This window comes from Triturus cristatus, chromosome 6, assembly GCF_964204655.1.
Source record: "Triturus cristatus chromosome 6, aTriCri1.1, whole genome shotgun sequence".
Lineage (NCBI taxonomy): Eukaryota > Metazoa > Chordata > Amphibia > Caudata > Salamandridae > Triturus > Triturus cristatus.
Window position 1 is genome coordinate 1,332,229,982 of NC_140589.1, and position 15,775 is coordinate 1,332,245,756.

Here is a 15,775-nt window from a genome sequence, read left to right on the forward strand (position 1 = left end):
AGATTTCCTTCTCTTTTTTGCAGGATGCATTAATGGCTCCACAGTGTATGCATTCATTGGTGCGTTTGGCCATTATACAGACCAGCAAATATATGGCCGTTATTTGAGACTGCCCAACAGCAGACATGAGATGATGTGGAGGAGAACAAATGGCACATGATGGGTCAGGTTGATGTCTTTATTTATCTGAGATTTTTGTGGGCAGAGGGTGCCCAGACATGTTAGTCAACCATGCAGAAAATGATTTGGTACAACTTTCAGGCTTGACTTTGATTTAAAAAGAAAGAAGTGTTACAGCAAGCAAACAGATCTTTTGACTGGGGGAGAATGTTTGCATTGTCAGCATTCCGTCCATCATTTGTATTCAGTAACACTTTTTGCCTTAAGTGGGATGGGTATGCCCAGATGTGGGTACCTTGCTCACTGTGCCATTGGATTCAAGCTAGCCTGGCTAAAGAAGGGTGAGATACCCTGAAACCGGTCCCAGGATGCTTGTTTCCGGTCCAGGGAGGACCTTGCCTGGCAGTTCGGTCTAGATTGTTCCCATGGGGCAGAGGGTCAAGACTGATTTGCATATGGCTGGGTCCAAACTGGGGTGGCGTAGTGGGCAACAGAATGATGGATTTAACCCAGATATTTTGACTGGGGGAGTATGTTTGAATTGTCAGCATTCCGTCCAACATTTGTTTGCTGTAACACACTAAAAAAAAAAAAGAAAGCAAATTTGATGCTACTAAAAGAGATGTGGGCTGAAACATATATAGTATTAGCAGAAGTCATCACCAGAATAATTTGGGGAGAGGCTTGCACATGTGCAGCGGTGGACAAAGCAAGGAGAAAACTGAAAACATAGGTAAGGTTTTCTTTATATGATATCAGGCATTGAAGTGTATGGGAGCATTAAAGAGAAGGTTCAGGCGTATCCACCCCTCATGGTGGTGCGGGTAAAGGGGAGGGGGAAGAGTAATTTGGGGGTTTTGGAGCAGGTGAAGGGGAACTGACATGGAGATGTTTGGTGGGAGATGAGCAAGAGAGATTGTGGAATTCATGGGAATGACTGTGAATGGCAGAAGGAAAGCTGTTCTGAGTATGGATGAGTAGTTTGGGGGGACAGTTTATAGTTTGAGGAGTTTTAAGGAAGGCGGGATGCCAGGAAATTATAATGAATAAGTGAGTTTGATTTTATGATGTATTTTAAGTTAATGAAGTTTAACTGCAGACCTGTCCTAATATACAGTGCTAACAGAATGGTCAGTGGTTATTATGTTGCATTGCATACAGGTAGAACTCTTCCACAGCACATGCTGGTCCGGGAAACAACCTTTACATCGCGGTCAATTGACTACAATGCCTTTACAACGCGGTTGTTACAACGACTGCGTTGTTACAATGCAATGCCATTACTATGCAAGTCATTATATCGACTTGCAGTAGATGGCGCTCTAACATAAGGAATAGTATCATTTACTATTCCAACACCTTCCCTACTGTTGCGTAGGGTGGAGTTGGAATAGTAAATTATACATTCCTAATGTTACAGCGCCATCTACAGCAAGTCGATGTAATGACTTGCGTAGTAATGGCATCATGTTGTAACAATGCGGTCGTTGTAATGACCGCGTTGTTACGGAACGCGATATATTTGCATGCGTTGTAGCATGCTATATTCTACAGGCCCATGCATCACATAATAAATAGGCAGGTCAACACGCCGCTTATAACTGAACAATATAAATATGCATAGGCCAGTGCACCATGCTTCAGAAAATTTGCACCCAAATGGACAATTAACTTAACAGGAAGTTACACAGTTCCATTTGTCTTTACATAGTAAGGAACTAGATATTTTTGGGATGGAAAAGTAAAAAAAGATGCTTGTCAGAGAGTGCATCCACACTGCAAACACCAGGAAATAATACGAGGAATGCTTGATAAAAAGTTACTAAATGTGTTTAAGAACCCTCTCTAGTTCAAAGAGTTGTTCTAGGGCACTGTTTGACATTCAGTGCTGAACTGTAAACATCATACATTACTTAACTAAACTGAATGTTGCACCACTAGAATATGGATTCTGTGCATTTTATTGGCACTGTAGCGATTGTTTTTCTACTTTGTGGAAGTTGCCACAGGCTTCTGCTACTGTGCATAGCTTAAAAGGTCATGTGTATAGAATGTTTATAATTGTGTCATGTGTAGGGCTCCATTATCTTCACCCATCCTAAATCTACAAAGAAAACACAAAGCTTATACAGTTTCTGTGCTACTCTATATATTATACAACTGCAACCAATAAATTGAGAGGGGAGGGTGAATGCTTTAGGGACTCTCAGCTTTTTCTCTGCTCCTGTGTATAAAGAAAATACACATCAATGACTTATGCCAGGGCTTGTGTTAGCATGCCTCATGAGGATAAGTTTACATTTATTATTTTAAAATTAAACCATGCATGTAGCTCCAGGATCCTTCCTCTGCCATCTTGTATAAACAATACATTCAATCAGTGTTTTTCATGTTCTGCATCAGCTTTTTAGCTCCTGTTGGTTTAAGCACCAGGAGCTAAAGAGCCGAAGCAGACCAGCCCAGGTAGATGGAAGTAAGTAAGTAAAAAAAATCTCTCAAATATTGTGTGCATATGTGAGAATGTTTATATGTGTGAAAATGTGTAAGTATGTGTGTGTGTGCGTGTGTGTGTGTGTGTGTGTGTGTGTGTGTGTGTGTGTGTGTGAGAGAGAGTCTTTGAATGGAAGTGAGTGTGAGTGACTCATGAAGAATGAGTGACAACAAGAGTGGCAGCAAGAGTGACTGTAAGAGAGAATGAGGGAATCAAAGTGAGTGAGAGTGAATGAGAATGTGATAGTGAGTCCATGAGAGTGAGTGAGAGTAAGAGTTGGTGCATGTGAGTGAGGGAGACATTGAGTGAGAATTAATGAGTGAGAATTAGTGTGAGAGTGAGTTTGTTGGAGGGAGTGTGAGTGGGAAGGAGAGTGAGTGCGACTGAGAATGAGTTTGTGAGTGAATGTAAGTAAGCATAAGCAAGAGAGTGTGTGTGTGTGTGTGTGACATTTGGGAGTCAGATACTGAACCTGGTATACTGGAGCTAATTCTTAGCTTATGGAGGCTCCCGTCGCAAAATTATGGGGCAGGTATTATGGAGATGATTCTTGGCATAAAGGGCATCCGAGGCAAAATGCTAGTCCAACCGTGTAAAGGTAATTATTCATATTAGGGAAGATAACCATGGGATATAGGGGTGGGATAGGAGGCGGTTAATCATGAAAAAATGCTGTACCTGACAAAGTAGATGCAAATTTTGACTAATGGGTCACTAATGGTATATGAAGGCATCAACAGCAAAATTCTGGCACCGGCATATTCCATCTAATTCCTGTCATAAGGGGTCACCAATGGCATATAGGATCCACCCACAACAAAATGGTGGTCCTAACACACTGGTGATAGCCCCTAACATGTTGTACACAAAGTTAATTTTGAAAACAATTGGGTCAGCCCCTGTGGACCATAGGGCTTTACTGGGTTGGCATACTAATAAAGTACTTGAATGTTTAATGAGCGCCATGTCACAGCCTATGGCTTTCAGCAAAATTTATATGAAAACTGTGATTTGAATAGCACTATTTGACCAAATTATTTTTTGTGGGAGGAACCCTGACCTCTCATGTAAAGTCATGACATTTATTACTCCACTCCATTTTCAAAAATTAGTTACTGCCACTGTGTGGACCTCTGCTGTATTATAAATCCTACTTTAATTATTTGAATGATGCTTTGTTTGTGAGGTGCTCCAGTGTCTCCTTCCTGCCACTATGTAAAGAAAACATGCAGCCAGACGTTATTACAGCGCTATTCTGACGTATGGTCGACTGGGCGTGAGTATTTCATATCTTGTAATTGTGCTGTGTGCTGAGGTCTGCTGTCCCCACTAGCTTGCTTGTAAAATGTAAAAATATATCTCACTCTGAGAAAGGGCTGCTGTTGGTTTGTGCAATGTTCTGGTTTATAATAATTGATGCATTCCAAAAAACAATCAAGGACAGGCATTATCACTGCTCTATTTTCTTCATCATCACAGTCCTTGCACAGTCTTTTCTGCTGGTCTTCTTCTTCTGGTGGATTCTCACCCTCTTTGATCATGATGGAAGTGAGATCCCTCCTCTGCAGCTGTGAGTCATTGATTCTGGTAGGGTTTCTGGGTCTATTGTCCATGGTTAGTACATTGGGAGGTTATTCTGCTTGGGTAAATTGTTGCTTTGTTAGGATGGGACACGAAGGACGGGTGTAGTGTCCCCATTTGTTTCCAGTAGTCTTCATTGCTCAGAATCCTAGTTTTCCTCCAGGCAGTCCTGGCTAATCGCCATCACTGCCCTTTTTGGTTCAACCACAGCGGCGGTTTCTTCATGAGAGTGGAGGAGCATCGCCCCCACTCCACACTGCAGTGCAGTAAGGAGTTCCCACTTAAGTTTGAAGTGCACATTTTTGTGTGTCCAGTTGCCTTGCTATGGCCAAACCGACATATGCAATTCAAACTTCTACAACCCGACTGTCTTGGACAACTGGGTCAGAGAGCAGGCACAGGTTTATAGTGCCTTTTGGAGTGCAGAGCCAGCCCAATCCAGCCAATCAAGGCGCTTCATTCATGCTGCTTAATAGCATGAGAACAGTGTCTTGATAGGATGAGAGCGTTGGCTGTTAGTTTCGTGATTAGAGTACATGCTGCAAAACATTGAGGTCATGCTGCAGAACATTGAGTGGCAGTGTATGGTATGTGTATTTGTTTTATTTGTAACAAATTGTTTACGCGACTCTGATGTAATATGCCACCAACTGCCACTGGTCAACCACAGGGGAAATGGAGTTGCCTGATATTCAGAACACCTTTTAGCCATGGTCTCTATTTATAATTTCTAGTAAGGGGAGCAACTGGGTTCAGGACTAGGGGTATTTGTTAGGAAAAAAAGTTTTTATCCAGGGGAAGATTAGATAAATTCTATCTGTTGCAGGAGGTAAACCTTGCACTGTAATAACTTTAACAAGGGAGACAGACGAGGACATAATCAGTGGAGAATGCATGCTTTAGTTCATGTTATGAAGCATAAACCCTAAAGAGTCTGTAATATTTTCTGAAATAAACAGCATTCACTTCCTTTCTCATGCTGCTGTGAAAGAATATCAAATTCGGAACTGATTGTGCAATATTCTTCACTGATTTTCTAAATTATTACAAATATTAGTATTATATACATTCAACTAGTACACACCAGGGGCATCTCTCGGAGTGAATGGAGGGAGGCAGGGGCACACAGGCGGCAGATAACACTGTTGGGGCCATCTACAAAGGCTATAGTGTGTGTGTGTGTGTGTGTGTGTGTGTGTGCGCGTGTGTGTGTGTGTGTGTGTGTGTGTGTGTGTGTGTGTCTGTGTGTGTGTGTGTGTTGTGCGTGCATGTGTATATTTATTTAGATATACACACTAACATACAAAGTCAAATTTATACATTTTAAGTGAACATTGCTTCAAATTAAAAGTAGTTTGACAAATTAATGTGTGTGGTAAGGTGCAACATCTGTTTTCTGTGCTGCCTCCTGGCACATTCAGCAGCTGTGATTTAAGGGCATGGGGAGGGGCAGTACAAATGGAGCTGGGGATGGCCCCTTCTTACGCCCCTCTAGAGGCGCCAGTAGTACACACACTGCACAAATCTATTGTTTTTAATATAAACTTAAAAGGGACTTACATCCAGCCTTGTCTCTTTCCTGGCTTCTCATTGCTTGTCACTCACATTTCCTCGATTTATATTGGCTGAAGCATATCCTCCTGCATTTACCAATGCTTGTTCCTGCTTTTCTTATCAGTTTACCACGGCCGAAATACTGTTAACATCTGCTTCTGTGGAACTATAGTTTCATAAAAGTTTACCTTTTACTCTTGCAGCAAATGTATATAACAATTTATCACTCGGAGAGATTAAGAGGCTAATTAGGATGTTGGTCGGAAAGTCTCTTCACAGCTGATCTGAGGCTGTCTGACTGACATCCCTGGTTTGACTTCCGACCCCTGTATTACAATTAATGCGGTCGGAATTCAAACCGGCCGGTCAATCTGGCTGACTTTCAAAGGGCTCAAGGAGCCCATCGGCCAGTCGGAAGGGCCACATAATCCCGTGAGGAAGACGTTTCCACCTTCGGGATTATGATGACACTTCCTGGGAGCAAATCCATGTTGGCCTTTCCGACATGGATTTGCTGTTGGAAAGTGCCTTTGGGAGCCCCTAGCAGAGCCCTCTTCCCCCCTGGCCCTCTGTGTGGCAGGCACCATGAGGTGCCTGCCACATGTTGCAGGGATTTACACAGGCTACCATTTCTCTATGGGAGCTTGTGCTACGGCAGGTCTGCGGCCGCAGCACAAGCTCCCATCGAGAAATGGGAGTATGAGACCGCACCATGTGCGGTCGCATTGTAATTGCTGTGTCAGGACAACTGACCGTAGGTTAGTATGTCCCGAGACCACAACGGTGTTGGGTGGATGTGAGTGTGTCCAACATCGTAATCATGCCCTTAGTGATTTGCATAGAATCAACGAATGTTGCGTGGTGCCGACACTCGCCCAGCTCTCGAGTCAGCAGCTCTGGCCACTGTGCCACGTCCTCTCCACCCCCCCGTTATCTGTCAGGGAGCGCCTTCCTAATCCTGGATGATGATTGAAGGAAAAAAGCTATTTTATTCCTTATATAGGCGAAACTGATGATTACCAATGCTAGTCAATGTTGCATGCCCTTCTTCAAATGTAAAATGTGGAATGCATAAAACCAAAATCCTTTGAAATCCTTTCACACGCTCACATTTTGCACATCTTCTACAAAAGCCAGATATTATCATTAATAGCTGCATCGTGCAATTTGCAAGCAATTGTGACAGTTGCGTGCCTTTACCTGCTGTGTGGTATTATTTGACACTTTCACAACTATTTCCTTCTGCAGATCGTTTCCTCTGGAATCAGACAATGCTAAGTTTTTTACTTCCAACTCAAACCTAAGGTCCTAATAAGGAAAAGAGAATGTTTGTATTTTATGACATTCAATATAGGGCTTCTTGAGAACTAATGTAAAACGTACATTCCAGAGTGAACACAACAAATTAATAAAAATAATGTTTCCATATTTCAATATAAAAGGCCAAAAACTGAACAAACAAAACCTAGAACAGTACAAAAATTGGCATGGAATCAAACCACAAAAACACTGATGAATGATATTTGTAAACGAGTTTTACAAGGTTGACAGTCTTAATAAACAGGTAAACAATTGTTCCATATTTATATACGTGTGTTACTGTTTTCACAGATCCTGAAAGATGGTGAAATGTGTTGCATTTATCAAAATTGCTCTGAGAGTACATACATGAACCTTAATTTCATTTAAAAAACATTTTAAATCTGCTCACTCATACATACACTCTTATAGATCGATTACAAAGAAATCAAGTTCCAAAATATGAGAATCTTCTGTCAGTGGCTAGCCTACTTCCAGAGTGGGCACCAGTGGTGTCTGGCAGGGAACAGTGACGTGGTTCACTGTTGAGAGAGGGACTGGTTGGATGTGCATTTTCTACACCCAGGCTGTGCATTGCAGCCGGGAGGGGAACATGCTAAGTGCGCACGAGGGTTTGGCTGGCCTAAGACGGCCGGCTAAACCGTCATGCGCACTCAAGGTGCAGCAACAACTCCTCCTCCCTCTAAGTCACGGAAGCCCAGCCCTGTCCGGCCCTAACCTAAGCTGCCTGCAACTGCAAGTTCAATACTAAAAATAAAATGATAATAATGTTTTGTTATTATCTTTTTATTTTTCCTTTGCACTGCTCTTAAAGCAGTGGGGCAACAGCCGCTGCTAGTGGGCATTGAGGCCTGTCGAAGTGAGTAGGGTCTCCTGAGAACCTCTTCAAGTCCCATGCTCCCATCCAAAAGCCTCTCACAGGGTAGGACGGAAGAAGTTATACACAGAAATGTTGGCTGGGTTGATGTTCAAGTGACTAGTGCACATCATGAAAAGAAAACATATGCACATATATTTTAGCTTCAATTGCTGGTTATTCATAATCACAAATAAATCTTTCTTTACAATTGGCCTTCTCGCACAGTGAAAATCAAAAGACTGATCCAGGATTTTCACCATTTCTTTGGATGAAATCTGATAATTTTATTCTTAAATCTCTTCCCTGCCTTTTCCCTCCTCTCCTCTTTCTATATGTACACTACTTTGGCAAGTTCACGACCTCTGTCTCTGCTTAGTAAGAGAACTATTAGGGGGTGGGTGATGCAGCAGCTTAACACAGGCCCCTGCGAAACATTGGGGCCAACTCTTCAGGGGACCTCATTCAGCCCAAGATCAATGAAAATCTGTGAGATATGGGTGGGGCTGCTCCTCACATTTGGCGGGGACATTATTTTGCAATATGCTATTGGGTTGACATGAGGAGAATGGAGTAATTAGGAGCACAGTTTAGAGAGAAGGCTGAAGTAGTGGGACAAGCGAGGTAGAGACAAAGACGAGGTAGAGAGTTTGGTGAGGTAACCAGAAAGAAACATACAGAGATCTAGAAAAAAAGGAGGTAGGGAGGAGACGTGTTTTTACGGCTAGAGCTTTTGACTTTGGAACCTGGAAACCAATGTTTGAATCGTGGCCTCCGCGCTTGGTTCAACATTGTACGATTTCGGGCAAATTGCTTAATATCCCTGTGCTTAGAAATTTGAAATGTATTTGTGTGCTTCTCTACTTGGTGTACACAACCTTTAGATAATCTTCCAACACCTATCCCTTGCAGTGTACCCTAGTTACATTTGAGCTAAATAAAATACCAGCACATGCACACAACACATATGTAGGTAGACAGGCACAGGGTACATTTTTAAAATGAGGTTAACAATGGGGAGCTAGTAATAGCAAGAGATTGAACTGTAGACAGAGGGAAGAGTAGTAGAGAGATATTTAAGGTAGAAAGAGTTTAGAGGTAGAGGTAGATAAAAGTATTGGTAGAGATGTGAAGTAGAGAGAGTGGTATAGAGCTATGTAAGGGGAAGAGAGTGTGGTCCGGTAGAAATCATAGGAACATCTAAATTTAAGAACTGCCTCATAGCTGGAGATCAATTGATGGCATGGAATAACCTCAAGCTGAATGCTTCAAAAACTGAAATACTGACCCTGGGTGAACAGAAAATTATGATCCTCTATCTTTTTGACCAGATGAATTGGAACCCATGCTACAGATTTGAGAACTCTTTGAATATTCTTTGACCACACCTCCCATGAATATTCAAGTTTACATGCTCTGTCTCTCCACATCTTGGATTATATCTTTACAGACCTTGCATTTCCTCAAAAAGTGCAAGCAAGCAACAACACCTTTCATCCTCTCAAAACCTGATTTTTCCACTATGAACTACCGGAAGGCTACAAAGACTACACAAATTAGCATTAGGACCACTTCAAAATGTAATTGTACAAACCCACATTTCTGTGGTCCTGAGGGTTTTACACTGTCTTCCTATTGAAAGAAGATCATCTTTCAAACCAGAATGTGTCACACATAGAGTTAGAAATGGCGAAGGACCAAAAGTCATTCAAGCAAAAATACTCCCAACCTATGAACTTATGCTCCAGACTGGCACTACACTTAAAATTTCCTACGTACAAGTAAAAAAAGATTTGGTGGCACAGCTTTCTCCAATTAAGCCGCAAAACGATGCCATTCCTAGCTGCAAATATCAGAGCTACTAGAATCACTTAAAGTTCAGAGGGGTGATTAAGCCTTGGGTAATCCTAATACGAGCCAACAAAGAATCCATATGAACTCAAGGGCAGATTTGCTATAAAATGACGCAGCACTGCAAGCCATCTTGCTTCGCCGAGCTGCGTGATTAGGAAGGTGCAGGGATGTGTCATATTTACAGCAATATGACGCGTCCCTGCGCTTTCCTCTGCGCTGGCACACAATTGGCTGCCTAGCGCCAACACAGACACCCTTGCACCATGATGCAAGGATGCCTGTGTTGCAGGTATGATTGTTTATTTGCAGGAAGGGAGACCTTCCTGCAAAAAAACAATCATTGATAGCATTTGCTCCTCCTATATGTGCTTCAGAATTCAGCACAAATAGAGATAGAAAGAAATGAGGAGAAACAAAGTTATTTCTCCTTGCTGCACCACTTTAACGCCTCCCTGGGGAGGCGTTAGAATCTGACATATTGCCTGCTTTAGGAAACCTTGTAAATCTGGGAATGAGTCAGATTCCATGGGTGTTGCTCAGGAACACCCACAACAGCTTCCATGGAACGCCCCTTTTGCGTAGAGTAATGCGTGAATGGGGGTTATATTTACAAGGCCATGAAAAACTATGCAGGGCGGCTGTACGTGGCCTTGCAAATAAGGGACAGCTCACTGCGCCTCTGGAGCGTCACAAAAGTGACGCTTCGGTGGTGTAAAAGTGCCGCAGTGGCATTGTGAATATGCCCCATAATTTCGAGTTACAGGCATATACAGGCATATATCCTACACTACTCTTCAAGATCAAGGAAGAGCAAAGTAAGCAGAATCCTGTTACAAACAACCCCTACTTATATCAGATAGAACTGTATCGCCTTAGAAATATATTACTCATGCATCTGTCTAAAATAAATACATAAGGAAATAATCAATGGAAAACCCAGACATTGTCCATTCCTTGATATCTTATCAGAGAAACCTAAAGTACCCGCTATCTGGACATAACACATAACTCAGTTCCATTAAACAAACTATCTATGTAAAAAACAAATTACATTATCAACACTAACAGCCAAAAGGAACAACTAAAGATGCAACAATATATATCACCTGTGATAGAGTGAAAAGTTCTTCTTCTAAATGGGGTACCTGTGCAATATAGTCACTGTAGAACACACTCACGTATTATCCGATGGTATTAGGGAAATTAGATGCAAGAAAGAACGTGAATCAAGTAACATGTTTCTATGAAAGTAGTATATTGTAATATATAGCTTAATAATTAATATGTATAACTTGTGCTGGAAATTGTAACCAATGCAATTTGTTTATAGGCCCTATTAGTGAATGTGGTTCAATGCTGTATTAATTTGTTAGACGGTATTGTAGGCTAATGATGTAGAGCTCAAGACACGTGTTAATGTAGTTAAAGAGATTATTTGTAATGAATGTTATTGGGTTTATTAATTTCTAACATATATCATATGGTGAATTTATTAGTTAGCCTAAGCTGTAAGCCTGAATTTGTAGCATATTGAAATGTACTTGTTTCTGAAAGTAATGTAATGTTGATTTCTCAAGTGAGTTTTCGCAGAATGCTTACTGTTTCACATTTGCATTGCAAGTGGACAACATTTGGTAGCAAAGAGAAGGAGTGTTGTTCTATTAGTCAAGGTTGTAAGATGAAGGAGTTACAATTCACTTGGCCTGAGGAAGATAAGGTGGAGGGAGGTGTTTTCACATTGGAGAAACAGAGAAGATCAGGGACAAACTGCTACAAAGGGGTGCACATGGAGAAAGCCATGAAGGGTGTCGACGTCATGGAAAAGTCTGTGGCTGAGCCTTTTGAGGAGTATGTGTGAGAAAAGAATCATGGGATATTTGCAGACTATGGCTTTGAGTATATGATGCATTGTAGAGATGGACAGATACCCCCATTCCTACTTGCCATCTTGACATGCAGCACCTGAGTCCTATCTTGCTTCCTTTCCTTGTTTGTGGCTTCATGCCTCAGACCCATCTGACGGTGGAGTGACTTCTTAGGAAAGCTCTACCCGCTGATACCTTTTTTCTCTGGCAAATCGCTGGCTTATTGCTAATTTAGGGATGTCACCTCTAGAGTTAGAGTAGGGATAGATAGAAGCTAAACGTTGTATACTGAAGAAGTGCCGATCCGGGGGGGGGGGCTTGAACTTTTGTTTTCTCTTTTCACGTATGATCGTCATAGAACTGTTCATGCTTCATCAAGGGAATCTTTTCGCGAGATTCAGATTCCTTCTGTTTCCCCTGTACTTTTATACTCTCATGCTCAGATCTGTGTTTGTCGAACTATTGTAAAACTTGTAATAAAATTGACTAACCTTCATTTGGTTGTCGACTTGGGTTCTTGTGTAGCCGAATTGTGTTACACTATATTTTAATCGATGTACTTAATTTTACTCCCCTCTACATTTTTATGCTACTAAAAAGAACCATCTGAAGATTGGTATTGCACTGGAACTGAACTGATGGGCCCAGACTCCTTCATCTGCCACAGATTATCAACTCTCAACCTTTCTTTCTACACTTATACTTCCTCTAATTGAATTCTATCTCAATATTTTACCCCTGCCCAAAAAAACCTGCAGGATAAAACCTTTATTTATAGCTAGGGATTATTCTCTCTCGTATGTTTCTATTTGAAGTATACTCTCCTTATACTCTAGCTTCTGCCTGACATAGTGCAATTGGGTGTATCCTACTCTATCACATGCCTGCCTGTCTGCCTCACTGAGTAACCATTTCTGCAATATCTAACCTTTTCTAGTCTATCGACTATCCCACTTTCAGTAATCCCAAATTCTTCCCTGTGTAACCTCTTGCAATTTCACAATATGTAACCTTTTGTACCTTCTTTCTTTATCCCTTTGTTCCTTCTTGCAGGAACTCACCTTATTATTCAGACCTATCTCCCATTAACTCAATGCCTCATTAGAAACTGGAGGAAATTCTTCAAAACGTTCCCTCAGAGCACACGACTGACCCAGTAACCAACAATATACTGCAATAACCAATAACCACTGGGTTAACAACCAACTTTGGGTTGCTACCTACCATAAAGCACTTCTCTGCCTCGTCGGGGGTTGTAAGCACTACATAACTGCAATTACAAGACAATATACAGTTCAATAAGAAGTTCTGAAAGAAAGATCTGATTCTGAGTGTAGTGAGACAGAGAGAAAAACAGACGGAGGTATGAAGGAAATAGAGAGGAGTTTTAGTGAAACATGTAATGAAGTGGAGACAGACGTGTAGCAGACAAAGGTGAGGGTAATTCACGGGTGGATAGAAGGAGAAAGAGGTAAGAGGTAGAGACAGAGATGTGAGGTAAATAGGTGTATAAAGAGAGGGAGAGTGGTGAGGCAAAGAAGGCAAGTGGAAATAGAGCAGGAGGTGAGAGGTAGAGAGATAAAAGCGAATGATGCCAAAAAGGAGTAAAGTAGTGAGAGATGAGGTGGAGGGACAGGGATAGAGAGAGAAGGTAGGTGTTGAGGTGAGATAGCAAATGAATGGTGAGATAAAGTGACATACTATATAGACAGAGAGAGAGGGGCGGTATAGAGAGAAATGAAGTAGGGGGTTTGTGAGATAGAGAGAAACATCAGGTAGAGAGCAGGGAGTTAGACAGTGGCGAGAGAGGTGTTAGAGACAGGTAAGATGAGGTATTGCGAGAGATAGAGAGAGCACAAAATGTCAAATATAATTTTATTGCATAGTTAATTAAAACCTTTGTAAATCAAGTTACAAAAATTTAAGGCCAGGGCCCGCTGTCCTATCTGGCCTTAAGCCTACCGGCAAGCACCAGTTAAAAGAAAAGAGCACTCAGGCTGTCAGGGGACTGTAACACAATTTGATATGGAGCACTCATCCATGGTCTATTCCCACACCAGAAACTCTACTGTAATTTCTTTTTCCTTTTTTTCTCAAATTTTAAATGAAAAGGCACTGTTAGTGAGATCTCCCCACTGGAGCTCCTAAACTGCACCATACAGCAAGCACGGAAACATAAAAATTCAGAATATATGTCGAAGGGGGTAGAACCATATAAATGTTTAACACATAGAATGGTTTGATATTACTATCCATGACATGGAAGCAATGTTTTTTGAAGGGTGGATTCGGTGATATGACAAGAACAGGTGGGATGGTTGGGGTATACCATCTGGATACCACTCTGTCATGCAAGGGAGAGTATGATGGAATGCTATGACTGTACCTGTCAATGTGCAATTATGATAAATGCTAATTAAAAGAAAGTTACACAAAATGTACTGCTGTGTTTTACATATCCTGATCGTGAAATAATGTGTATTTCATTTTCACTGTTGCAAGGACTAGCTCTTCCATATGATATCATTGGAGCTGCCTGGTAACATTTTACAAGTGTAACTTTCAATTGGGAAAAGCTAGAGATTTGGAGTTTTAGCTCTCAGAACTCAGAATGTAATGGCACACCTTTTAGTAAAGATGTTTTTTAAATTATTTGTTTGAAAATGCCACTTTTAGAAAGTGGGCATTTTCTAGTTTAACCATCCTGTGTACCTCTGCCTATTTGTGCATTCACCTTCTGGTTGTGGAGTGACAGGAGCTCGTGGGTTTAAGGTGTGCCCTGCCTTTCCTGGGTGACTCATAGCCAGGCTGAATAGACCTTTCTGCATATAGAGTGGTGGGAGGAGTTTTCACTAGCACTTGAATAAGCTGTGCCTGTTCTGCACAATGCTGCCTGCACCTCATGTAGTGAAACTGGACCAGGGAGGACCAAACTGGTTTTTACTGAGCTGAGAGACCCTAAAAAGAGAAAATGGGGTATAAGTATTGGACCTAAAACCCTAGAACTTTAGATCACTTCTGGAACTAAGAGGACCCTGCCAAGAAGACGAGCTGAAGAGCTGCGAGAAGGAGTACTTGCCCTTTGCTGTGTGGTGCTTTGTTGGATTGGCCTGCATTTGCTGCTTCTGTCTGTGGGCAAAGGAAAGGACTGAAATGTTTGCCTTGTTTGGGTATCCTGCTTGAAGAAGATCTCCAAGAGCTTGATGTAGAGCTTGCCTCCTGTTCATAAGTCTCAGGGACACAAAGGCTTCATCTGCAGCTTCCTGGAACTCCATTGCTGGGATTTCTTAGCAGCCTTGTGATGCCAAACCCCGTTCTTGGCCTTTGGAGGTTGTTTCTGCTGCAAAGAACTATCAATAACTGAAAAAAACTGAAAGAGATGCACTTCACCCTTTTTGCGGCTGAATTTTCTCATGCATCACCGCTGTGCTAGAGAAAAGTGAGACGCACAGCCCTGTGCGGCTGAAGAAATCCATGCAGCGCCTGTCAGCAGCCCAAAGAATCGCCGCACACTGAGTTCAACGCAATGGTCTCCAAATTCCAAGACCACTGTCCGACTCCGATGCAGGCCCAGCTGTGCGGTTACAAGAAATGACGCATAGTGGGAATGCGGCTCAAGAAATCGACGCAGTGCCTGTATGCTGCCACCACATCAACCTCCAGTGCATTCCGAATTTCCACGCATCACTGACACAGTGCCCGCAGACCAGAACTGTCTTGGAATCGACGCCTCACTTCCCCCTACAGTCTGGATTCAACGCATCACTTCTCCTGCGTGCAGCAGAACTGTTACATCGCCTCGCCAAGGACTCAGGAACTGATGCATCACTGTGCTTTCTGACGCTTCCCTCCGCTGCGGCTATTTTGCCATGAGGATTTTGACACATTTGAGGTGAACTTTGTGTAAAAATCAAGCATCCATAGATTTCTCTGGACAGAATTTTTTGAAAACTTTTAAAAGTCATACTTTGAGTTCTGTATGTTAAAGTTTTGTTGTTTTGGTCTGGTTTGGTTTAGATAAAGATACTTTATTTTTTCTAAACTGGTGTGGTGTCCATCTGTGGTGTCTTCACTCTGTGTTTCAGTAAAAATACTTTACACATTGCCTTTAGGATAAGCCTGTCTGCTCGTGCC

At 42.0% G+C, this 15,775-nt stretch overlaps 1 protein-coding gene across 1 annotated transcript in view; it reads right to left on the reverse strand.

Annotated features, from left to right (window-relative positions):
* Positions 1 to 15,775, reverse strand: part of LOC146821397 (kinesin-like protein KIF28) — a 777,435-nt gene that overhangs the window by 425,001 nt on the left and 336,659 nt on the right. The window contains exon 21 of the mRNA XM_085609842.1: positions 6,947 to 7,054. Coding sequence (XP_085465968.1) covers positions 6,947 to 7,054 — 108 coding nt within the window. The remainder of the gene's footprint in view (positions 1 to 6,946; positions 7,055 to 15,775) is intronic.